General features: G+C 48.4%; 1 protein-coding gene across 2 annotated transcripts in view; it reads left to right on the plus strand.

The window, feature by feature from the left end:
• Nucleotides 1–26498, plus strand: part of KIAA0930 (KIAA0930 ortholog) — a 434726-nt gene that overhangs the window by 55787 nt on the left and 352441 nt on the right. For both annotated transcript variants that reach the window (XM_030213831.1, XM_030213830.1), the window contains exon 2: nucleotides 6757–6902. In XM_030213831.1, coding sequence (XP_030069691.1) covers nucleotides 6757–6902 — 146 coding nt within the window. The remainder of the gene's footprint in view (nucleotides 1–6756; nucleotides 6903–26498) is intronic.

Consider the following 26498-nt stretch of genomic DNA (forward strand, 5'->3'; position numbering starts at 1 on the left):
ATCTCCAACGGCCAGATCTATGCGATCAAGCAGGGCCATAGGATTATTTGGAATTGCACCGGCAGCGGGTGCTTGCTGTGGAAGGATGGGAAGTCCCTGATAAGGGGACAAGTTAGAGGCTGCAGCATCGAGCAGCAGTGCAGGGAGAGGAGAACGGGAGGCAGGATTAGGGACAGCAGGTATAACCATGCTGGTGATACCAGACCTACGTCGGGGTATGGGTACAGGTTCGGGGAGACTAGGTGGGGGGAGAACAGGCATAACAGCACCTGTGATAGCAGGTTGAGGGAGAGTGGGGATAGCAGCACCAGGGGCCACGGTGGTGGCACCTGGAAATGTGGGTGGAGAGATGGCTGGCATGGCAGCACTTGGAAGTATAGCTTGGGGTTGGAGCAGGGTAGCAACACCCAAAACTGGAGAGGGGATGTTAAGGACAGCAGCACCTGGAACAATAGGTGCAGGAATGGCAGAGGCAGCAACGCCTGGAGCCATAAGTTGGGGGATGGCAGGGGTAACAGTACCAGGGACAACAGGAACCAGAGGTCCAGGATTAGCAAGGGTGACTACACCTGGAACAGTCGGGGTGACAACACCTGAAACAACAGGGGGAAGGATGGCAGAGGTGGGAACACCTGAAACAACAGGGGGAAGGATGGCAGAGGTGGGAACACCTGAAACAACAGGTGGAGGAATGGCAGGGATGCTAGGAGTTGGAACAGCGGCTGTAGGAATGGCAGAGGTGGCAACACCTGGCATAACAGGTGGAGGGCTAGCAGGGGCAACCACACCTGGCACAACAGGTGGAGGTATGGTAGGGTTGATGGTGGCTGGAACAACAGGTCCTAGACCGGGAAGGACAGGAGCCGGGACAGGCGACAGATCTACCGTACCGGAGATCTGGACCATGGTGGGCTGGTTTAATGTGACGGGCTGGGAAGGAAGGAGTGGAGCAGGTGTGGGATTCAGGATATGGGGGGGGGGGGGGGGGGGGGTATGGGCATATAGCCAACAGCTATGCCGCAGGTTAAAAGTTTCTCAGAAAGCCAGCCTCATATGGGGGCGGAGTCCCCTCATATAAAGGGAGAGCTGTGGGTGCAGTGGCATCCACAGGTGGATGTGCTGGGGTTTGGGCAGTGAGCAGAAGGCTGGTCTTGTCTTCTTGTTCCCCAATAAGGATAAATTTATTTATGGCATTGAGATATTTATCTCTGGACTTCCCTGTTTTACGGGAGTCATTATAGGCAATTAAGGCACGCAATTTAGTAGGCTCAAAGGAACCGGTGGCAGGCCAATCAAGGGTCTTATCATTGGCATTCCACACTTTAAACCATTTCTCACAAATGCGAGTAAGGGGTTTCTTTTTGTTGGGAAAGAACTTCAGGACTGTGTCTAAGGGCGAGGACATGGCAGAAAGGTGTGAGGCCCAAAGGGTACCACAAATTATGTGATGCAACTATGTGCAGGGCTATATGATAGTGTGGCAACAGTACAAATAATACAACAGAACTGGCACTATGTCTAAAGGTGTTTCAGCAATCAATCACAATACAAATGGAAGTAAATGGTATACTTACCTGTCTTCAGAGCTGTCAGTTCTCCAAGGAGACTTCACAAAAGAGGGCTATTCAGATACCCCACATTCACCCAAGGAGGCCTGTGAATACGTTCAAGTAAGAAGAAAAGGTTACCTAGGGCAATTCCATAAAGGTACAATTTTAGCTGAACCGGACAAAAATAAAAAAGAAAATTGCAATGTGCACTCAAACAAAAAATTCTCAATATGTGTTTGTAATAGTCAAGGTACTTAGCAAAACCCCGCGGTCTAAACCTGGCCCATCAATTAGTGCGTCCACTTATTGAGAGTACACTCAGGATCCATCACAAGACACTTAAGACAGGGTGGCTAAAGGTTACCTGTATTACAAAAAACCGCGGTTCACCTGGAAGCGGAAGAAAAAAAACCCCTCAACCTCTGTCAGGAGATTGGACAAAAAAAAAAAACCCTCAGTTACTCTGAACTGGACCTTCAGTGTCACTGGACTTGACCCTCAGTTTCACTGGACTGGACCCTCAGCCTCTCTGGACTGGACAAACTCTCAGTCACTATAGACCGGTGAAAATAATAACCCTCAGTTCCACACCTAGAACCGGAATAACCCTCAGTCAATTTAGACTGGAATACAAAAATATCCCTCAGTATTAAACTGGAACTCTTGTAGGCTTATTTTCAAAGCACTTTGGGAGGCTAAGTTCCATAGGTTTCTATGGAACTTTGGGAGGCTAAGTGCTTTGAAAATATGCCTCTTGGTCACCTTGACCAATATAAAACCTCTCGGCCAACTGTAGACCGGTGAACAAAAAAGAACCTATTAAAAAAAACGTAATGGTCAGCTAAAATTATAGTACCTGAATAAGGGCAACCGCCAAAAAAACTACCTATGGGTATTCACCAAGGGACATAGGGTCCAAACAGCTCTCTGTAATAAAGAGAGACCTCAAGAGAAACCCACAGCTCTGTAAGAAGACAGTAAAAAGTGTGTTTGAAATCAGCGTGTCTATCCTGCTTCAGTGAGTGTCTTTAGACAGCACAAGCAGGGCTGAATCGGTAAACAATGTATGGTTGGCCACTTGCCCAGAAACAAGACAAAGAAAATGTACTGTGCAATGGCCAGTCTCAAAAAATTGTCCTGCACAAGGCCTAAAACCTTCAAAAGTACCTTGGTAGAGGTTAGAAGGTGCTTCTTACTCCCTTTATTAGTACTGGGGAAAGTGCAGCAACCCACACAGACTATAATAAGTCCGGAACCTCTACAAAGGGTGGGACAGTGTCCAGTAATTGGCACTGGCTAACTAAAAAAAAAAAAAAATTAACCCAGCTAAAGTTGGTAATTTGGGACCGCAGCCAGGGGAAGGCTGTTTGTGTATCAGAAAGTGCTGCCGAAGGAGGCAGACTGAAAATCTAGAGATAGGGAATCATAAATCTCATCGGCGTTAAGGGAAGGACCCTTGCATAAGTCCACCGTCGAGAATATGTTGAAAAAAAAAGTTGTACCAGTTTCGAGATGAAACTGGAGTTGAAAGATATGAAAAAGATAAGAGAGGGAGTTAGTTAGATGGATTTAGGAGCAATACAGTTGACAGAGGATAGACAGCGAGAAGTTAAAAAGAATACCTGTGTAAATGACTGTTTAACTTGTACCACTTCAGCATAGAACAGGGACAAAAAACGAATGGAAAAGGGGGGGAAAAATCACTTTTAAAAGTGAACTGTAGAGCCTCCTCTGCCGAAGCAGTGCTGGACTGATAAGGCAGCTAAAGTGGGCAAGCTTCCCAGTTTCTCATGTCCTTGAGATAGTGAACTACAGCACTTGTTAGGGAAAACTTTTAAAAGCTACAGAAAGAAATGGCAGTTTCGAGGGCCAGGATAAGGATATTAAAAAATGTGAGAAAAAGGGTTTAGAACTTACAGCTCTTCGGGCAATTTTATATAAATTTACAAAGGCAGATTCGAAGCCCAAGAGGGAGTAACCATCCTCTGGCTACCAATATGTTTATTTTCTCAGAATCTGCCTTTGCTAATCAGGCAGCGGAAGCAGTGGCCCGTCTCATCTCTCTGGGCAAAGTTACATATGCCCTCCAAATATCTAGCTTTCCCAACCTTGAATCTGCTCATGGCAGTTCAGTACAGGCTCAGCCGTAGCTAAGTCTGTAATTAAAGAGGAACCCAGTTTTAATTAGTTAAAGAGATATAGTTTATTAGTATTAATTAGCATTGATACATTACCCAATAATGAGGATACTAGCAATTCAGTCAATCATACAGTGGAACAGAATCACACGACACATCAGCTCTCGGTGGTACTCTGTCTCTCTCCTCCATCAGCATCTGCATCTGCCTCTGTATCTGCGTCTGTCTCTCTCTCTCTGTCTCTCCTTCTGCATCTTACACTTCTCGGGGTGCTTCCTTTATACTGTCTCAACCCAATGGATTCCAATGGGATCCAGCTTTGTCAGCAGAACTTGCTATCCCTTATCAGTTGATAAGGAACCGATAAGGGTGACTTCATTAGGTCCCAGGTTCCAACTATACACAAAAGGGGTGCAAAGCACAGGTGGCGAGATGACTTCATCGGTCATTCTGCTCTTCTCAGCTATTCTCAGCTCCCCCTCCCTCTGAGTACTCTCTAACTACGTACATCTACCCCCTTATCTACTTTCATTAGCCCAAAACATCTTTCATGACTCTTCAGGTTGTGCTGCCGAAAAATGTATTTTGTATCGGAGATGACTTTGGATTTTTAAGAGAAGCCCAGCTCTTATTATGAGCCATTTGCTTGTAGAGGCCTAGCTCTTTAGCCTGAGCCATTGACCTGTATTTTACTGAGAGCAAGGGTGGCCATATATATACAGGCCTTGGTTGGATAAGGACTTGGCTAGTGGGGTCATCATTAGGTTGAAGAGGATCGGTGATAGTGGTGATCCTTGTGGTACTCCGCAATCTGCTTTCCACGGTGATATGTTTGAGTTTGATTTTACTTGGTATGTTCTTGTGGTTAGGAAACCCTTGATCCAGCTAAGTATGTTTCCACCAATCCCGAGCTTATCTAGTAATCTTATTAATATATTATGGTTTAGCATGTCGAATGCACTAGACATGTCGAATTGCTATTTCCTGCTTGAATTTGGCTAGAAGAGTGATTAGTACTGTTTCTGTGCTGTGGAGGGGGCGAAAACCTGACTGTGATTCTTGTAATATTGAGAATTTGTTTATATAATCTGTAAGTTGTTTGGCTACCATGCTTTCCATCAGTTTGACTGACAACAGAATGGATGCTACTGGACAGTAGTTAGTGATTTCATTTGTTTTTTTCTTGGTGTCTTTTGGTATCAGAGTGAGTAGGATATTGCCATTTTCCTTAGGGAAGAGACCTTGCTGGAGTATGTAGTTTAGATGGGATGTGAGGTCTGCTATGAAGCGGTCAGGGGTGGATTTCATTAGGTAGTTGGGATAGGTATCTAGTTTACAGTGAGTATTGGAGAACCTGCTGATCGCCTGTGCAACTGTGTAAGGAGGGCGAATTTTAACCAGGTTCTGTCAGCTGGGTATTCTCTAGTGGTTGGGTCCAACTCATTAAGGAAGATTTCGATGTCAGTGTTGTCCTGAGGTAACGTGTTGCGTAGGTTTGCAATTTTTTCATTGAAATACTTAGCAAGTTTATCTGCAGATGGGATGTCTGTATTCGATGTAGTGACCAAGTTGGTGTCTAGGAGTTTGTTCATGAGTTGGTATAATTTCTTCGTGTCTTTGTAATCTGTCCCTATTTTAATTTTATAGTATGATCTTTTGGTCTGTGTTATTGCGTATTTGTATTTTCTTTATTATTGTTTCCATGTGTTGAGTGTGTGTTCGTCATTTGTTTTTCTCCATGCTTGTTCGATTTTCCTGGATTGTGTTTTTTAGCTTTTTGAGTTCATCATTAAACCATAGTATCGAGTTATGCTTACGTGAAGGTCTTGTACGTAAGGGTACTATTTCATCTAGTATGCATTTGCATCTTTTATCCCATTCCACGAGGTAATATATGGAGTTTGTTTGTGCTCGTTGTATATCTGTTGCCAGAATGTTTTCGTGTCTACTTGACCTCTTGTGCTGTAGGATGTGTGTTCCTGTATTTGGTGCAATCCCTTCTTCCGCCAATGTAGGGATAAGTTTAGTGGGTGTTTCTGTTGATTTTGTATCTGTTATTATTAGGTTCTGGTCTGTTGAAAGTTTGTGTGAGATAAGATCAAGTGTGTGCCCTTTGATGTCTCAAAAGATTTTTTAAAATATTTTTAAATTTTGTTCATGTTATTGCATTTGGGTTTTTTTTAAAGTTCATTTGGATATATGTTGTTGAGCTGTCTCCATATTTTTAGCCTGGCTAGTTTTTTATGTTTCATTTATGCTTATTTATACAAATGCCTATATATTTTTTAAAATTTCTATTATTTTTTAAAATTTCTATTATTTTTTATTTTTTCTTGTTTAGACTTAGATTTGGACTCCTGAATCAGGCAGAAAAACCAAAACGTGGCACGTGTTGAGTCCCTTTTAGCAGTAATGTGCCTTCCGACATATATTTTGTGAACTGTTTTCACTAAAGGACTCCTTTTTTTGAAGAAACTTTAGGCTACACTGGCTCTTTGGTCATCTCCACTCTTTCGTTGATGCTCTTGGAGTTAATAATAAAACTTTATTTCTAGCCCGCTGTATCTGAGTCATTCTAAGCTGGGAACAAAATTATATACAAATTAAAATATAACAATACAAACAAAATCATGTAATATAAAAGAAATACCAAACCACGTCATACTACAAGTTAAAGATAAACAATACAGTATTAGACTAATGATCCATATATTTGAATGAACATATAGGTTTTGAATTCTCTCTTAAACTGAACAATATTCTACAAGGACCGAAGTTCAGTAGGCAAGCTGTTACATAATTTAGGGCTTTTAACATAAAATATAGAAGATCTATAGTCTTCTAAGTGAACCTGCCTAAAAAATGGAACATCAAGTAGCTGCTTTGGAGATGATCTAAGAGAACATCAGGATCCCTCTTTTTTGTTCCATTTTGTCATTTTGTTTTAAAAGTTATGAAACTATTTCTGTATTTGCTTTAATTACTATGTCAGAAAAAGCAAATTCGGAGCCAGTTTGATATATAAAATCTAAGCTCCTCCTATATCATATTTTCTCTGTCCTTTTTAGGATGTTTTAAAGATGATCGTATCGTATTTTGGACCTGGATGTATTCTACTTATTTTATGGAGAAATGGGCTCCTCGGCAGGATGACATGCTGTTTTATGTTCGACGAAAGATCTCCTATGTTACAGATAGCATGGATGGGAAGAAGGTAAGAATATGATATGAACATGGAACTTGGAAGTCATTATTTTACAAGCAGCTGTTGCTCCCTTTGTCCTTCTAAATGCAGAGATTTTGAAGTTGAAGCCGTGCAAAGAAAATTAAATCCTGGATTATCCTAACTGCATATTGTAAGTGTTTAAGACATCAGTCATACAGCTAAGCAGGGCCAGCTCAAGGCTTGAGTCAGGTGAGGCACTGGCTCAATTTTGCTCTCACCACTGTGCTTTCTTGTTTTGCACAGCCACTGGCACTACCCCAGGTACTTTGTTCTTGTGTTTTAAACCTAGGGTGATGCCAGTGGCCAAGCATAGAGGAGAGTAGAGCAGCAAGAGAAAAGCAGCATACACTTTCCTTGTCATCAAGCAGATGAAGCCATTACGTATGGGTTGTGTCCATCAACCAGCAGGGGGAGATAGAGAGCACTCAAATTTCACAGTGCCACATGGTCAGCTAGCTCCACTGCCTCTTCAGTACTCTCTATCTGCCCAAGCAGGGTGGTTGCAGCTTGATCAAGCTCCTTAAAAACTCTGCCTGGGGGTGGCTCCTGGCTTGCCAGTTGTTAGCCGTGGGTGTTAGAAGCTATAGCAGCTTCACTTTAAAGGCACATAGGTTAGCCCTTTCCCTGCCTTACCCATCCCCCCAGTCGATGTGAGCACATTAGTTTCACTTTTCCCTGCTCTTTCCCACTCTATACTTGGTGGATGCAGGCACATTGGTTCGCCTTTCCCTGCCTTTCCCACTGTTCTGTACCTCTGGAGTTGATTTGATTGCCTCTTTTGCTGTTTTCTCTACTTTCCTCACAGCGTTAAAAAAAAAAAAGAAAAAAGCAAGAGGTTTTCTTCAGTTTCTACTGCATGACCGAAGCTTGTATACTCGGTCCAGTGAGGTAAGAGTGTTTTCTGACTCCTCCGGGGAGGGCCCGCGATCGGGACATTTTTGGCGCAAAGCTGCCATTTTGAATTTTCCGCCGTTTTTCGGCGATGGCTGCAGAGAGTGTTAAGCGCTGTTCCAAGTGTGGCAAGCACAGATCAGCAGCGGGGCTCTGTAAAACGTGCTGTTCAGGCGTAAGAGCCGGCCCGAGCATGGCGAGCGATGATTCTTCCCGCTCGGTGGAGCTGGCAGCGGGCGCCATTTTGAAAGCACCACATGGCGCGACTCCCGCTGAGGCGGAGGGTCTGGAGACCGGAGGGGGCCCTTGAATTGAGGCTGGCCAAAGAGCTACTAGCCCCGGACTGGAACCGGGTGCCCAGGGCGAGTTTTTTTCCCCTGACTTTGTATTATTGCTTCATAATGCATATATGCTTAAAAGAGCTCAGCCACAGGGGTTTTCTACAGCCCCCCTTACTGCCCTTCCGGTGGATGCAGGCCTGGGATTGCCCTCTGAGGCGTTTTTCCCTGATAGTTGGCTGCAAGAGAAGCGCAGAAGGGTAAATTCCCCTTCAGAGAGTGGCGCACCCCCCTTTTCCCCACCGTGTTCAGGATGTGGTGACTCTGAGGGGTCTGGCAGGCCCTCGTGGCCAGAGGAAACAGAGGAAGGTGCAGAAGGTGCCACTGGATCCAGATGATCCGTCCGTGGTGAGGATTTTCCACCGCGAGGAGCTGCCAGCGCTTATTTCAGATTGTCTTACAGGTCCTCTCTATTGAAGATCCTGGGAGTGGCGTGGCCTCCTCTGGAAATCCGAGGATGGCAAGTACCAAAAAGCCTGCTCGAGCCTTTCCTTTGCATGACTCCATCCAAGAGCTTATTTCAGCTCAGTAGGCTGACCCCGAAGGACCTTTGAAAGTTTCCAGGGCTATGGGGCAATTATTCCCTCTGAGTGAGGAGCATTTGGCTCGCTTTGCAATGCCTAAGGTGGATGCCCTAGTCACAGCTGTGACAAAGAGAACTACCCTCCCGGTTGAAGGAGGTGTTGCCCTGAAGGACATGCAAGACCGTAGACTGGAATCAGCACTTAAACGGTCCTTTGAAATTGCTGGTTTTACTATTCGGGCGTCTGCATGCAGTTGTTATGCTGCTGGAGCCTGCCTGGCATGGTTGCAACCGGCAGTGGAACAGCCCGGTGATGGAGCGGAGCCCTTGTCTGAAGTGGCTCCGCGAATGGAGTCGGCCTTGTCCTTTTTGACTGACACCCTTTATGATATTGTCAGAGCTTCGGCTAAACAGATGACTGTAGCAGTGGCGGCTTGCCGTATTCTGTGGCCACGGCATTGGGCGGCGGACATGGTCTCTAAGCAAAGGTTGGTGAAGTTGCCCTTTCAAGGCCTTCTGTTCGGTGAGGAGTTGGAGAAAATTGTGAAAGGCCTGGGAGATGCTAAACCCCAGCGCTTACCCGAGGATAGGCCACGGCCTCCCTCCAAGGGTCAGGCGGTTCACTCCTCTTATAGACCTCGATTCCGTGAAGCTAGAAGGTACCACCCGGGGCATTCTGCTGGGTCCACTTCTCGTGGCTGGTTTTCAGCAGAGGAACTCCTTTCGCTCAGACAAACGTTCCGCAGCAGCAGGCTCAAGACCTGGAGTTCAAGGACGACCCTCTCAGTGAGGGTGCGTCGGCCCCCTCCTCGATTCCTGTTATAGGAGGACGTCTTTCCCTCTTTCTCGAGGAGTGGGCCAAGATTACCTCAGATCAGTGGGTCTTGGACCTGATCAGAGAAGGATACCGAATAGAATTCGATGCCCCGATAAGAGACGTGTTTGTGGAGTCCCGATGCGGTTCTGCCGCCAAACGGGCGGCGGTAGAGGAGACCTTACAAGGCTTGATTCACATTGGGGCGGTTTCCCCGATTTCGGCTGCGGCCGCTACTCCATTTACTTTGTGGTGCCGTGAAAAGGTGGGTCTTTTCGCCCTATTCTGGACTTAAAAGAATTAAACAAGTCCCTAAGAGTGCGACATTTTCACATGGAAGCCCTGCGCTCCGTCATTGCGGTGGTACAGCCAGGAGAGTTTCTCACGTCTCTGGACCTGAAAGAAGCTTACTTGCACATTCCAATTTGGCCCCCGCACCAGAAGTTTCTGCGGTTTGCGGTGATGGGAAAACATTTCCAGTTTCGGGCCTTGCCTTTTGGCCTTGCCACAGCTCCCCGAACCTTTTCCAAGGTAATGGTGGTAGTAGCTGCTTTTCTCAGGCGAGAAAGTATCTGGGTTCACCCGTACCTAGACGACTGGCTCATCAGAGCGGACTCCGCAACAGAGAGCCATCAAGCTACAGCCAGAGTGGTCTCAGTACTGCAATCTCTGGGCTGGGTTGTCAATGTAGCCAAAAGTCACCTGACCCCCCTCACAATCTCTAGAATATTTGGGGGCACGGTTCGACACAGACTCGGGATATGTATTCCTACCCGAGCAAAGGCGGTGCAAGCTTCAGAATCAGGTCCGTCTGCTCCTGAGGATGCCCCGCCCGCGAGCTTGGGACATTGTCCAGCTGTTGGGATCGATGACGGCCACCTTGGATTTGGTGCCCTGGGCGAGAGCGCACCTGAGACCTCTGCAGTATTCTCTGCTTCAATGATGGTCTCCAGTATCTCAGGATTATCAGTGCAGACTCTCTTTTGGCTCCCTGCGGCCTGATTCAACATGGAGTGGTGGCTTTCAGACAGCATGCTGCGGCAAGGAATGCCGCTGGCACTCCCCGATTGGTGCCTAGTGGTGACAGATGCCAGCCTGAAGGGCTGGGGGGCACATTGCAAGGGGAAGCATGCCCAGGGTCTTTGGACACCCGTTGAGTTGGAGTGGTCCATCAATCGCCTAGAGTTGAAAGCAGTGTTTCAGGCGCTTCTGGCCTTTCAAGTGACCCTGGAAGGATTGGCTGTCAGAGTGATGTCGGACAACACGACAACAGTGGCCTACATAATCTGACAAGGCGGCACTCAGTGCAGAGCGCTGGCCGCGCAGGCCAAACAGATTTGCCACTGGGCCGAGCTGCATCTACAGTTTCTGTCGGCAGCTCACATTGCAGGTCAGAGCAACGTGCAAGCCGATTATCTAAGCAGGCATCAAATCGATCCAGCGGAATGGGAACTGGCAGATGAAGTATTCCTGCAGATATGTGCCAAATGGGCAAGCCCGTAATTGATCTTATGGCGACAAGCTCAACTGCCAAAGTCCCGTGCTTTTCAGCAGACGGAGAGATCCTCGCTCAGCCGGGTTGGATGCCTTGGCTCAACCCTGGCCTCTGGGCCTCTGGTATGTGTTCCTTCCGTGGCCCTTGATAAGGGCGTGTGCTCCTGTTGATTCGGCTTCACCCAGGAGAAGTGGTTCTCATCGCCCCGGATTGGCCCAGGGGTTCTTGGTATGCGGACCTCCGACAGATGCTAGTGGAGGCTCCCCTTCCTTTACCTCTGGTACCGAACCTGTTGTCGCAGGGACCGGTGGCCATGGAGGACGCCTGCCGTTTTGGTCTTACGGCATGGCTATTGAGAGGGCACAATTGAGAGGCAAAGGCTATTCCAATAATGTTATTTCCACTCTCCTGCAGGCTCGCAAGCAGTCCACTTCCGTGGCTTATGCCAGGATCTGGCGCCAGTTTGATGCTTGGTGTGTTTCAAAAGCGATCACACCCATGCGGCTCCTGTCTCGCCGATTCTGGACTTTTTGCAGGATGGTGTACAAAAAGGCTTTGCCTATAATTCCCTGTGGGTACAAGTGGCAGCATTGGCCTCCCTTCATGGTAAGGTTGCAGGCGTGTCTTTAGCTGCTCATCCAGATGTGGCACGGTTTCTTGGAGGGGTGCTTCGGCTCCGTCCTGCCGTGCGGGCACCTTGTCCAGCTTGGAACCTGGGGCTAGTTTTGAAGGCTCTGCAGGGTTCTCCTTTTGAGCCGCTACGGCAAGCTTCAGAGAAAGATTTGACACTAAAGGCCGTTTTTCTGGTGGCCATTACTTCGGCGAGACGGGTGTCAGAACTCCAGGCGCTGTCCTGTCGAGACCCATTTCTGCAATTTTCAGAGTCTGGGGTCACGGTTCATACCGTGCCTTCCTTCATGCCTAAGGTGGTTTCAGCGTTTCACCTAAACCAGCCTATTTTTCTACCCTCTTTTGTTAAGGAGGAGTTTCCAGAATCCTTTGGGCAGTTGCACATGTTGGATGTGCGGAGGACTCTGTTGCAGTATCTGCGAGTTACTAATTCTTTCAGGACCTCTGATCATTTGTTTGTTTTACTATCAGGTTCTCGCAGAGGGTCTCCAGCGTCTAAAGCCAAATAGTAGTAGTAGTAGTAGTATTGCCCGCTGGCTCAAAGAAGTTATCTTTTCAGCTTATCTGCTTGCTGGCCAGCCTCCGCCTTTAGCCTTTAAGGCACATTCTACAAGAGCGATTTCTTCCTCTTGGGCTGAAACTGGAGCACTCTCTCTTCATGAGATTTGCAGTGCAGCAACATGGGCTTCGAAGCTCTCATTTGCCCGACATTACAGGCTGGATGTGGCTGCTAGGAGGGATGCGCGTTTTGGAGCACAAGTGCTAGCGTGTGGTGTGACTTGTTCCCACCCTATATAGGGATTGCTTTGATACATCCCATACGTAATGGCTTCATCTGCTTGATGACAAGGAAGGGAAAATTAGGTTCTTACCTTGGTAATTTTCTTTTCTTTAGTCATAGCAGATGAAGCCATGAGCCCTCCCTGTATGATGTGAATCTGTTTCAGGTTCTGTTCTTGTTTCCTGAAGTTCTAATCCTTCCTTGGGAGAAAGTTGGAAAACAGTCTTCAGGATTCTTGTTCACTTATAGGAGGTTGAGTTCATTCCCTCCAGGAGGATGTGTGTATTCCCTCCATAAATACAAAGAGGAGGACGAGTTTATTCCCTCCAGGAGGATGTGTTCATTCCCTCCTTTGAGTTCATGCCCTTGTTATGGGGCCATCGTTCGCTGTGAGGAAAGTTCATGTTCTCCGAGGACAAGCAGGCTGCTTGTTCTCACTGATGGGTTGACGTCCTCGGCAGCCCCCTCCATCGGAAAGTTTACTAGCAAAGGCCTTTGCTAGTCCTCGCGCGCCCATGCGCACCGCGCATGCACGGCCGTCTTCCCGCCCTAAACCGGCTCTAGCCGGCCAGTCTTCTTTCGTCCGCGCTCGGTACGGTCGTGTTACGCCGTTCGTGCCCCAGAGAGTCGACCTCGCGCGTCCTTTTCGACGTGTTTTCTCATTGTTTTTCTTACAAAAAAGTTCGGGAAGCGCTCCGGAAGTGTTCCGGAAGACCCTTTCTGGTTTTCTGCCCTTCCCGTATTTTCTCAGCTTTTGCCCCGTAAGTTTTCTTTCGTTGTCGGGGTAGGCCTAGTTTGGCCTCGGACGAGATTTTTCTCCCTTTAAATTTTGGTGCTTCAATTTTCGCCATTTCGGCTTTTGATTTCGCCGGCATGATTTTTCCGCCCATGACATCGAAGCCTTCCAGCGGCTTCAAGAAGTGCACCCAGTGCGCCCGGGTAATCTCGCTCACTGATAGGCACTCTGCGTGTCTTCAGTGTCTAGGGGCCCAGCACCGCCCTCAGAACTGCAGTCTGTGTTCCCTGTTACAAAGGCGGACTCAGGTAGCGAGATTAGCCCAGTGGAACGTTTTGTTCTCGGGCTCTTCGTCGGCATCGGCACCGGAGGCATCGAGTGCATCGACGTCGTCAGCGTCCGGACCATCTTCCTTGGCTGCCGCTCCATCGACTGAATCGAGGCATTGGACCTCTGCATCGGCGCCGAGGCATCGGGCGACTGCATCGACGTCGGTGGTACCGAGACTTCGTCTGCTGATGTCGTCGGACGGAGGTGCATCGTCAGGAGTGCAGGTGAGGGCTGTCCATTCCCCTGCTGGTGGCGGTGAGCCTTCGGGTGGGTCTCCTCCTACCCTGAGGGCTCCTGCGGTACAGCCCCCCCGGGATCGACCCTCTTCGGTCTCGGCCCCGAGGAAGCGACGGATGGATTCTACGTCCTCCTCGTCGGTGCCGGGGAGCTCCGGTGACATGCTTCGGAAGAAGTCGAAGAAGCATCGACACCGGTCTCCTCCCCGTGTCGGCACCGAGAGCTCTGGGTCGCCGAGGGATTCGGCACCCAGCAGGCATCGGCACCGAGAGGACCGCTCACCCTCTGTTCAGGAGGTGTCGATGCGCTCCACTCTGGACAGCCCGGAACAGCCTCCTCGCCCGGAACAGGTTCTGACGTCGACGCCTGCATCGACCTCTCAGCCTTTTTCTGCAGCCACTCTAAACGAGAGCCTCCGGGCCGTTCTTCCAGAGATTCTGGGGGAGCTGTTGCGCCCTACCCCTCCGGTACCGGCGGTGCTTGCGCCTCCAGTACCGTCGAGCGTGGCGCCGGCTGGCCCATCGCCCAGGTTGAGGTCCCCGACGTCGGTACCGCGTGCGGTGCCGACCGCGGCCACCTCCCAGGAAGGCTCCCAGACTACGTCGGCGGAGGGAGCTTCGCCGATGCGGGCGAGGGAGTCTACCTCTCGACGCCCCCACCGTGGACGGGGTTCCACCGAGTCGAGCAGGGCGAGGTTGCAGACACAGGTTCGTGAACTTGTGTCTGACACCGAGGGTGAGGCCTCGTGGGAGGAAGAGGAAGATCCCAGATATTTCTCTGACGAGGAGTCTGAGGGTCTTCCTTCTGATCCCACTCCCTCTCCTGAGAGACAGCTTTCTCCTCCCGAGAGTCTGTCTTTTGCTTCCTTTGTCCGGGAGATGTCTACGGCCATCCCCTTCCCGGTGGTTGTGGAGGACGAGCCCAGGGCTGAAATGTTTGAGCTCCTGGACTATCCTTCTCCACCTAAAGAAGCGTCCACTGTTCCCTTGCACCATGTCCTGAAAAGACATTGCTTGCGAACTGGACCAAGCCATTAAGTAATCCCCACATTCCCAAGAAGATCGAGTCCCAGTACCGGATCCATGGGGACCCAGAGCTGATGCGCACTCAGTTGCCTCATGACTCTGGAGTTGTGGATTTGGCCCTAAAGAAGGCTAAGAGTTCTAGGGAGCATGCTTCGGCGCCCCCGGGCAAAGACCCTAGAACCTTAGACTCCTTTGGGAGGAAGGCCTACCATTCTTCTATGCTCGTGGCCAAGATCCAGTCTTACCAGCTCTACACGAGCATACACATGCGGAACAATGTGCGGCAGTTGGCGGGCTTGGTTGATGCTCTTCCCCCTGAGCAAGCCAAGCCTTTTCAGGAGGTGGTCAGGCAGCTGAAGGCGTGCAGAAAATTCCTGGCCAGAGGAGTTTATGACACTTTTGATGTTGCGTCCAGGGCCGCTGCTCAAGGTGTGGTGATGCGCAGGCTCTCATGGCTGCGTGCCGCCGACCTGGAGAATAGACTCCAGCAGCGGATTGCGGACTCGCCTTGCCGTGCGGACAACATTTTTGGAGAAAAAGTCGAGCAGGTGGTAGAGTCTCTCCACCAGCGGGACACCGCATTCGACAAGTTCTCCCGCCGGCAGCCTTCAGCCTCTACCTCTACAGGTAGAAGATTTTTCGGGGGAAGGAAGACTGGTCCCTATGCTTCTGGTAAGCGTAGGTACAATCCTCCTTCCCGACAGCCTGCGGCCCAGGCTAAGCCCCAGCGCGCTCGCTCTCGTCAGCAGCGTGCGCCTCAGCAAGGCCCCGCGGCTCCCCAGCAAAAGCAAGGGGCGAGCTTTTGACTGGCTCCAGCAGAGCATAGCCGCAGTACAAGTATCAGTGCCGGGCGACCTACCGGTCGGGGGGAGGTTGAAAGCTTTTCACCAAAGGTGGCCTCTCATAACCTCCGACCAGTGGGTTCTGCAAATAGTCCGGCAAGGATACACCCTCAATTTGGCCTCAAAACCTCCAAATTGTCCACCGGGAGCTCAGTCTTACAGCTTCCAGCACAAGCAGGTACTTGCAGAGGAACTCTCCGCCCTTCTCAGCGCCAATGCGGTTGAGCCCGGGCAAGAAGGGCTGGGGTTCTATTCCAGGTACTTCCTTGTGGAAAAGAAAACAGGGGGGATGCGTCCCATCCTAGACCTAAGGGCCCTGAACAAATATCTCGTAAAAGAAAAGTTCAGGATGCTTTCCCTGGGCACCCTTCTCCCCATGATTCAGCAAAACGATTGGCTATGCTCTCTGGACTTGAAGGATGCCTACACACACATCCCGATACTGCCAGCTCACAGACAGTATCTGCGATTTCAGTTGGGCACACGCCACTTCCAGTACTGTGTGCTACCCTTTGGGCTCGCCTCTGCGCCCAGGGTGTTCACAAAGTGCCTAGCTGTGGTAGCAGCGGCACTCCGCAGGCTGGGGGTGCACGTGTTCCCATATCTCGACGATTGGCTGGTGAAGAACACATCCGAGGCAGGAGCCCTGCAGTCCATGCAGATGACTATTCGCCTCCTGGAGCTACTGGGGTTTGTGATAAATTACCCAAAGTCCCATCTTCTCCCAGTGCAGAAACTCGAATTCATAGGAGCCCTGCTGGATTCTCGGACGGCTCGCGCCTATCTCCCAGAGGCGAGAGCCAACAACTTGTTGTCCCTCGTCTCGCGGGTGCGAGCGTCCCAGCAGATCACAGCTCGGCAGATGTTGAGATTGCTGGGCCACATGGCCTCCACAGTTCATGTGACTCCCATGGCCCGCCTTCACATGAGATCTGCTCAATGGACCCTAGCCTCCCAGTGGTATCAGGCCGCTGGGGGTCTAGAGGACGTGATCCACCTGTCCACGAGTTTTCTCGAATCCCTGTATTGGTGGACGATTTGGTCCAATTTGACTCTGGGACGTCCCTTCCAAATTCCTCAGCCACAAAAAGTGCTGACCACGGATGCGTCCCTCCTGGGATGGGGAGCTCATGTCGATGGGCTTCACACCCAAGGAAGTTGGTCCCTCCAAGAACGCGATCTACAGATCAATCTTCTGGAGTTGCGAGCGATCTGGAACGCTCTGAAGGCTTTCAGAGATCGGCTGTCCCACCAAATTATCCAAATTCAGACAGACAACCAGGTTGCCATGTACTATGTCAACAAGCGGGGGCACCGGATCTCGCCCCCTGTGTCAGGAAGCCGTCAGCATGTGGCTCTGGGCTCGCCGTCAAGGCATGGTGCTCCAAGCCACATATCTGGCAGGCGTAAACAACAGTCTGGCCGACAGGTTGAGCAGGATTATGCAACCTCACGAGTGGTCGCTCAATTCCCGTGTGGTACGACAGATCTTCCAGGCGTGGGGCACCCCCCTGGTGGATCTCTTCGCATCTCGAGTGAACCACAAAGTCCCTCAGTTCTGTTCCAGGCTTCAGGCCCACGGCAGACTGGCATCGGATGCCTTCCTCCTGGATTGGGGGGAGGGTCTGCTGTATGCTTATCCTCCCATTCCTCTGGTGGGGAAGACTTTGTTGAAACTCAAGCAAGACCGAGGCACCATGATTCTGATTGCTCCTTTTTGGCCGCGTCAGATCTGGTTCCCTCTTCTTCTGGAGTTATCCTCCGAAGAACCGTGGAGATTGGAGTGTTTTCCGACCCTCATCACGCAGGACGAAGGGGCTCTTCTGCATCCCAGCCTCCGGTCCCTGGCTCTCACGGCCTGGATGTTGAGAGCGTAGACTTTGCCTCTTTGGGTCTGTCAGAGGGTGTCTCCCGCATCTTGCTTGCTTCCAGGAAAGATTCCACTAAGAGGAGTTACTTCTTTCTATGGAGGAGGTTTGCCGTCTGGTGTGACAGCAAGGCCCTAGCTCCTCGCTCTTGTCCTACACAGACCCTGCTTGAATACCTTCTGCACTTGTCTGAGTCTAGTCTCAAGACCAACTCTGTAAGAGTTCACCTTAGCGCAATTAGTGCATACCATTACCATGTGGAAGGTAAGCCGATCTCAGGACAGCCTTTAGTTGTTCGCTTCATGAGAGGTTTGCTTTTGTCAAAGCCCCTTGTCAAGCCTCCTACAGTGTCATGGGATCTCAATGTCGTTCTCACCCAGCTGATGAAACCTCCTTTTGAGCCACTGAATTCCTGCCATCTGAAGTACTTGACCTGGAAGGTCATTTTCTTGGTGGCAGTTACTTCAGCTCGTAGAGTCAGTGAGCTTCAGGCCCTGGTAGCCCAGGCCCCTTACACCAAATTTCATCATAACAGAGTAGTCCTCCGCACTCACCCTAAGTTCTTGCCAAAGGTCGTGTCGGAGTTCCATCTGAACCAGTCAATTGTCTTGCCAACATTCTTTCCCCGTCCTCATTCCTGCCCTGCTGAACGTCAGCTGCACACATTGGACTGCAAGAGAGCATTGGCCTTCTACCTGGAGCGGACACAGCCCCACAGACAGTCCGCCCAATTGTTTGTTTCTTTTGATCCCAATAGGAGGGGAGTGGCTGTAGGGAAACGCACCATATCCAATTGGCTAGCAGATTGCATTTCCTTCACTTACGCCCAGGCGGGGCTGGCTCTTGAGGGTCATGTCACGGCTCATAATGTTAGAGCCATGGCTGCGTCGGTAGCCCACTTGAAGTCAGCCTCTATTGAAGAAATTTGCAAAGCTGCGACGTGGTCATCTGTCCACACATTCACATCTCATTACTGCCTGCAGCAGGATACCCGACGCGACAGTCGGTTCGGGCAGTCAGTTCTTCAGAACCTGTTTGGGCTTTAGGATCCAACTCCACCCCCCGAGGGCCCTGTTTGTTCTGTTCCAGGCTGCACTCTCAGTTAGTTGGTAAATTTTTTAGGTCAATCTCTTTAATGTCCTCGCCGTTGCGAGGCCCAATTGACCATGGTTGTTGTTTTGAGTGAGCCTGGGGCTAGGGATACCCCATCAGTGAGAACAAGCAGCCTGCTTGTCCTCGGAGAAAGCGAATGCTACATACCTGTAGAAGGTATTCTCCGAGGACAGCAGGCTGATTGTTCTCACAAACCCGCCCGCCTCCCCTTTGGAGTTGATTCTTCCCTTGAAGTGTATTGTCTTGCTACATACTGGACTGGCCGGCTAGAGCCGGTTTCGGGCGGGAAGACGGCCGCGCATGCGCGGTGCGCATGGGCGCGCGAGGACTAGCAAAGGCCTTTGCTAGTAAACTTTCCGATGGAGGGGGCTGCCGAGGACGTCAACCCATCAGTGAGAACAATCAGCCTGCTGTCCTCGGAGAATACCTTCTACAGGTATGTAGCATTCGCTTTATTCCCATTGCGGTTTGTTATACTGCTTTGGAAGCTTCAAATACTGAAGAGGCAGTGGAGCTAGCTGACCATGTGGCACTGTGAAATTTGAGTGCTCTCTATCGCCCCCTGCTGGTTGATGGACACAACCCATACGTAATGGCTTCATCTGCTATGACTAAAGGAAAGAAAATTACCAAGGTAAGAACCTAATTTTCCCATACAATGGCATTATAACATCCTCACACCTGTTTTCCATACCTTTCCTAATAATACCCAACATTCTATTCGCTTTCCTAGCCGCAGTAGCACACTGAGCAGAAGGTTTCAGTGTATTATCGACGATGACACCCAGGTCCCTTTCTTGGTACGTAACTCCTAACGTGGAACCTTGCATGACGTGGAGGGGCATAATCAAACTTCACCGGCCAAATAGATCGCCGGCGATCTATGTTGGCGGCGGCGCTACAGCTGGCCGGAACCGTATTATCGAAAAAGATGGCCGGCCACCTTTTTTTTCGCTAATAAGGTTTAGCCCGGCCAAATGCCTTGGAGTTCGCCGGGTTTGAGATGGCCGGGTTTGTTTTTCAGCGATAATGGAAAAATATGCCGGCCATCTCCAACCCGGCGAAATCCAAGGCAATTGGTCGAGGGAGGAGTCAGCATTTGTAGCGCACTGGTCCCCCTGACATGCCTTGACACCAGCTGGGCACCCTAGGGGTCAGTGCGGTGGACTTCAGAAATACTTCCCACATGCATAGCTCCCTTACTTTGGGTGCTGAGCCCCCCTCCCCCCAAGCCCACTACCCACAAATGTACAACACTACCAAAGCTCTTAGGGGTGAAGGGGGCAACTACATGTGGGTACAGTGGGTTTTGGAGGGCTTCCATTACCAGCACAAGTGTTACAGGTAGGGGTAGATGGGCCTGGGTCCGCCTGCCTTAAGTGCACTGCGGTACCCACTAAAAGTGCTCCAGGGACCTGCATACACGCAGGCCTCTAGGACTTGTTGCTGCTGTATAACCTTGGCACACCATGTAACACCTGAAGAGTAATCTCTTTGAAAAAGTCCTTTATTTGAATAAGCACGTTTACTCACAGTTAACTGCAGATCAGAGATTGTGCTCCACTGGCAAAGCGTCTCCCTGGTACTGAGATTAGCAGTAGGTCAGAGCTGGCACAATGGTGTACAATGCCCTCTTTCAGCCACATTCAAGGTAATAACGTTCTCTAACGTGGCTAACACATGAAAGGGATCTAAAACTGGTTTACAAAAATGGCCACTACCTCATGGACTATCGGAAACAAAACAGGGCACACTCTGACCCAGTTAGCAGGGGGGAAAAGCACCATGGGAGTAGAGCCCAGTACCCTACACCCACCACAATGCATTGCTGATGTGACTCTGCAGGGCACCTAACAGAAGAGGTGTCAAACTCACACGAGAGCCACATCGCAACCAGGGAAAGGCTGTCGGAGAATACAACACATTCTGCTGTCATGGAGGTGGGTACGGCATTTGAGGCTGGCATACAGGCTGGCAAAAAAGGTTTTTAGTTTTATTTTTTTTAGTATGGGAGAGGGTTGGTGACCACTGGGGGAGTATGGGGAAGTCATCCCCCATTCCCTCCAGTGGTCATCTGCTCATTTGGGGCACCTTTGTGAGGCTTGGTCGTGAAAATAAAAGGACCAAGTAAATCCGGTGATATACTGCTTATTGCCGGTTTTTTTTTTTCCATTATCGCCGAAAACTGGCCATCTGGTAGCCACGCCCATGCCCGCCCATGTCCCGCCTTCGCTTTGCCGTTGACACGCCCCTTTGAACTTTGGCCGGCGACGTGATGGGAAAGTGGCGATGTTGCCAAAAAAGCGGCTTTCGAGTATACCGATTTGGCTGCTTTTCCGAGATTGCCGGCCATCTCCCGATTTATGTTGGAAAATGGCCGGCGATCACTTTCGAAAATGAGCTGGATAGCTATAATTCGGGTTCTTTTTTCCCACATGCATCACCTTGCACTTGCTCACATTAAACGTCATCTGCCGTTTAGCCCCCCAGTCTCCCAGTCTTGTAAGGTCCTTCTGTAATTTTTCACAATCCTGCCGTGAGTTAACGACTTTGAATAACTTTGTGTCATCAGCAAATTAAATTACCTCGCTAGTTACTCCCATCTCTAAATCATTTATAAATATGTTAAAAAGATCTCCTTATGCTGAATGCTTTTCCGATGTGAGTAATTGGGGGGTCCTGTGATATGTGCTCCTAGTTTGTAGCTTGGTGTATTTGTAAACATCTGTTTTTTCCTATCAGCTGTCTCTTCTCCTAGCTGGAGAGCCACAACCTCTTTAGCCTTTCTTCATATGAGAGCTGTTCCAGCTCCTTTATAATTTTTTGGTTGCCTTTCTTTATACTTTTTCTAGTTCCATCTATATATTTTTTGAGATGCAAGACCAGAATTGTGCACAGTACTCAAGGTAGGATCATATAATGGAAGGATATATAGGTATTTTGATATTCTGTTTTATTCTTTGTTCCATACCTAATAATTCCTAACATTGACTGCTTTTTTTGACTGTCTTCTCACACACTAAGCAGAGGATGATAAATATATCATCAATAATACCTAGAACCTTTTCCTGGGTGATGACTTCTAATATGGAACGTAGCATCACATAACTACATTTGGGATTATTTTTTCCTGTGTGTATCACTTCTGAATTTATTCACATGAAATTTCATCTCCCATCTGGATGCTCCAGTCTTGAAATGCCCCTCCTGTTTTTTTTCTCATAATCTGCTTGTGATTTAACAACTTTGAATAATTGTCATCTGAAAATTTGGGGGTTTGTTTACTAAAGCTTAGCTCGAGTTATCTGCAGCAGGGCCCATAAAACTTACTCTTTTCTAATACTGAAACAGAACCTTGTGGCTAGTCTCTGTCAGAGCCCTATCTTAATCTTTAGATTTCTCTTTTATATGTTTTGGACTTCAGCTAAGTAACTTTCTGAAGCTGCCACCTTCTCTGAATGCAGGACAGAAAATGGTGATCTTGCTTTGAGCTGGTGACATAAGCCAGGGGATTTAGGGGAAGTGAGGCTTTTGGTTGTTTGTCAAAACGTTTTGAAAAAGTTAGTGGAAAAACTTCTGCTTCTTTCATCTCTACAACCAACATGGCTTAACTACATATGGCCCCATAGATCGCAATTCTACAATAAATGCATAAATAAATAAATACTAAAAAGACATGAATGAAGATTTGGTTAATTACAATGCCATGGTCATTCATTTAATTTAATTTTTTAGCTATAAAGTTCTACTTCAGGTATGCTGCACTATTTCCCATCCCCCATCTTTCTTTATGGTCAGCTACATGAAGGAATTTCTGGCTGGTCACAAACTCTGATGGTGCTTCCCGTTGCCCTAGCAACTCAGCTGCCTGATATAACTTGTTACAAATGTAATTTACAGAGAAGAGGTATGGCAAGGACACCAATTGCAAGCCTCCAGCACATATGAAAGACCCAATTACAAATCTCCAGCACATATGCAGCACCTATGATTGGTCCAGGGTAGAGGAGAGGTGGATGCTCACCACAGTCTATAAAACCACGCTGCAGACAAAGAAACTCTGAAAAACTAGGCATGCTTGGAAAGAGTTTCAGATCCGTCCAATGGCCTATTTTTTCCCCGAAGGGGGTGCTCTCCCCCCTTCATAGAAACTAATTCTCTATAGCTAAGAATCTTTCTTTCATTCATTCTTTCTTTCTTTCTTTCTTTCTTTGTTCTGTGACCTTTGTATGAGGAATAAACTTTTCTTCCTCCTTTTTCTCTTCTTTATATAATTAGTCTGATTACTTATAATTAACAGAGGTATTGATGTTAAATTTTGTAAGTTTGTTACAACTTGCGCAACTGATGTCTGATGCTGTGTTGGTGAGTAAGAAATAAAAGACTTTTAATTCTCTGATTCTTGTCCAATTTTTGTATAATATTTTGTAAGATGTTTAGAGAATAGCAAACAAAAGCGCAGACTAGTACAAAATTGGTAACCCCGACGTTTAGTGGAGCGCTGTATTTTTTCTTGCTCCAAGTTTTATTATAATGTAGCCCAGAAATTGTCCTCAATAAGTGGAGATCAGGAATAGTGCTAAAAGAGTATAAGAAAAGAGAAATCTGTCTGATCAACAGTACCTAGCCCTCCCCCCCCCCCCCCCCCCCCCCGCTCCCCCCACTTTCACCATAATTTGTAAGTATATAATTGCTGTTCTATTAGGGAAGATATTCTTATGTTATTTTAACTCTGTTTCAAATCTTAGTTCACATTCTTTGAATTTTTTTTTTGTTCTTAATGATGTTTCCTTTTTGTGCTCTGAGTCCTTTGATTACTAAAGCTACAGTCCTTTATAAAAGAAAAAAAAAGCACAGGATTGCTAAAGAGAATTCCTTCTTTGTGGCCACAGGAGTCTTCTTTAGATCCTTGGGTTTTTTTTTATGTTTGCTTTCATGGCTCTAAAACACTGTAACTAGGGATATTAGTACAGTACTTAATACATGACAAATGAGGACATTTTCAGTTCATTATTATTATTTTTTTGCATTAGTTTTAAAACAAGGTACCAATTAAGAATTGTATTAGATAAATAACCTATTGCCTTTGAGTCTACCTGTATTTGTTTTTGTTGGAGGATAATTATTACATGCTTTCTTAGAATTCTGATAATACCACCACTGTATGAAGTAATATTCAGCTTATCTCTAAAATTTATATTTAAAATGTAAAATACAGTGAACTCAAGTGTTCAATAAAGTGCAGTTTTCTCAGACTTCTGTGGCAGTTGAATTTGCAGTGGAAAATTCTCTATATTTCAGAGTTTTTCTTTTCCCCCTCCATATGTGGTTGGTGGCTCTGCTGTTTGGGGAGACCTATGTGGGTGGGGCCAGGTGGGGGCTGGGGCAGAGCCTGAGTCCATAATTGTCTGACGTTAGAAAAAAAGGTCAGCGTAATAGTTGCAGGTAATATATATTCAATATCTAAATTTAATATAAGGCATCAAATGCCAAATTATGTGGCAAGAAAATTAAACGGTGCAAACTTCAGAGTGTGTATGTATATATATATATATATATATATATATATATATATATATATGTGTGTATATATATATGGCAAGAAAATTAAACGGTGCAAACTTCAGAGTTTGTATGTATGTGTGTGTGTATGTATATATATATATATATATATATATATATGTATATGTATAATGTCTTTTAGGCAATTGAATTAAAGCGGAATGAAAAAAAAAGTGCATAGACAATGCCTATGCCTCCATAGAGACCTGCAGTCAATCTTATGCTTTTCTCTCTCTCTCTCTCTCTCGCTCTCTCTCTCTCTCTCTCTCACTTTTCATCTGCTCCTAGTCTGTCTGCCTCGCTCTTTCTCTCTCTCACGTTCCTTTTGTCAATGTATGTAGTTCAAATTTCTGATTATTTGACTCGCACAGGACAGAGGCAGAACCCAGGGGCAGGAGGTTTGGGTGAAAGTTAGAACTGGTAGTTCGTAATACTGCTTTTGTGTCTGCTGGAGATGAATCACAGAGAGAGGAAAGAGGTAAGGGAGTTAGGGCAGAACAACAAGTTGTTTTTTTAGGGTGAACATTTGTCATTAGTGAAGGAATCGGGGGGGGGGGGGGTGTTGAACACAGCAGAAACTTAGAAAACAGAACAAATGGATCTTCAACCAGATCTCTGCACTGAAACTAATGTATGTGGTAGCAAAATATCGCACCTTGGTCCTACGCACAAAAACGCAGACAAGGGGCCACAGATCACTAAGGTAAAAAACTGAAATGGAAACCTTGAGAAGTCACTTTGCATGTACAGCAATATTACACATCCTATTTGCAATACTAGAGAAACTGAAATGCACACCTCTCATAGCTGACATATTCTGAATAAAATACATTTGTAGTCTAAGTACATTATCATTTGCTTTACGCTCAATGTCTCTGTACTGTTTTTTTCCTCTCTTCCCAGGGTTTCCTGTCCATTTGACATTTCTTCTCTCTTCTTGTCCGCCATCCATCTTCCCGGTGCTTTCCTATCTATACTGTTCAGCCTCTCCTCTCTGTGTCCCTGTTCCTATCTTCCCTCCCCCATGTCTAGCATCTCTCCTCTTTGTCCCTATCCCTCTCTTCCCCCTAAAATCAGCATCTTCCATCTGTGTCCCTAGCTTGCCCTGTCCATCATCTACCCCTCTGTCCCTATCCCTCCCCCTGAGATCAGCATTGCTCCTCTGTGCCCCATCTCACCCCATAGTCCAGCATTGTCCAGTTCCTATCCCCTCTTTTTCTAGCACTGCCCCTCTCTGCCCCTATGCTCACAAGCCTGTCTTCTCTGTCTCCTTTACCATTCCCTTCTTTCCTTCCTCTCACACCCCGCCCCTCTTTCCTGGGGTCAGTATCTTTCTCCGAGGACAAGCAGGCTGCTTGTTCTCACGACTGGGTTAACGTCCACGGCAGCCCCCACCAACCGGAAGAAAACTTCGTGGGCGGTCCAGCACGCAGGGCATGCCCACCACGCATGCGTGGCCGTCTTCCCACCTGTGCGCGACCGTTCCCGCTCAGTTTTTTCCATTCCGCGCTGGAGAGAGACGTGTTCCCGTCTCTCTCTTAGTCAGCCCCGGAAACCGGATTGCGGCCTTTTCCTCATCGTTTTTAGCCGCGAGGGCGCGTCATCGCGGCCTTTTCTTCTTTTTCGGGTGTGCTTTTCACCGCCACCATCGACGATTTTGACTTCGCCAACACGATTTTTCCGTCGATGTCCTCGAAGGTCCCGAGCGGATTAAAAAACTGTGGTCGGTGCGGCCGGCAGATCTCGCAGACCGATACTCACGCTTGGTGTCTCCAGTGCCTCAGCCCGGAGCATAACTCCAAGACGTGCACCTTGTGTCTCGGCTTAAGAAAGCGGACACAGGTGGCGAGGCAAGTTCTGCAGGACCGTCTTTTTGGAACTTGCGCCGGCCCTTCGACGTCGACCTCTACAGCATCGGTGTTGACGGCTGGGTCTTCGGTACCGATGTTGACAAAGTCGGCGCCGACTCTGGCATCGACCCCAGGAGTACAGGTACCTTTGGCCCGCCAGCCTGCCGGTGACGGCGGTGGTGAGCGGCCGCGCGGGCAGTCTGCCCCGGCCACTCCCTCTACTCAGGGCCATCGGGTCTGAACTCTGTCGGATCCGATACCTCGAGGCCGGGGGGGTTCCACCTCCTCCTCGTCTCTTCCGCTGAGCGCCGATGACGGGCATCGTAAGAAAGCCAAGAAGCACCGTCATCGGTCGCCCACGGCGCACGGGACTGCCAGCTCCGGTACATTGAGGGACGACTCGACGCCCAGGAAGCGGTAGTGCCGGGAGGAGCGTTCCCCCTCGGTCGAAGAGGTGTCGCTGCATGAGTCCGCAGGTACCTCGGTACCGTCTCCTGGACCCGAGCAGCTTCCGGCACCCACACCGGCCCCTCTGCCTTTCCCGACAGT

Source organism: Microcaecilia unicolor, chromosome 9, assembly GCF_901765095.1.
Source record: "Microcaecilia unicolor chromosome 9, aMicUni1.1, whole genome shotgun sequence".
NCBI lineage: Eukaryota > Metazoa > Chordata > Amphibia > Gymnophiona > Siphonopidae > Microcaecilia > Microcaecilia unicolor.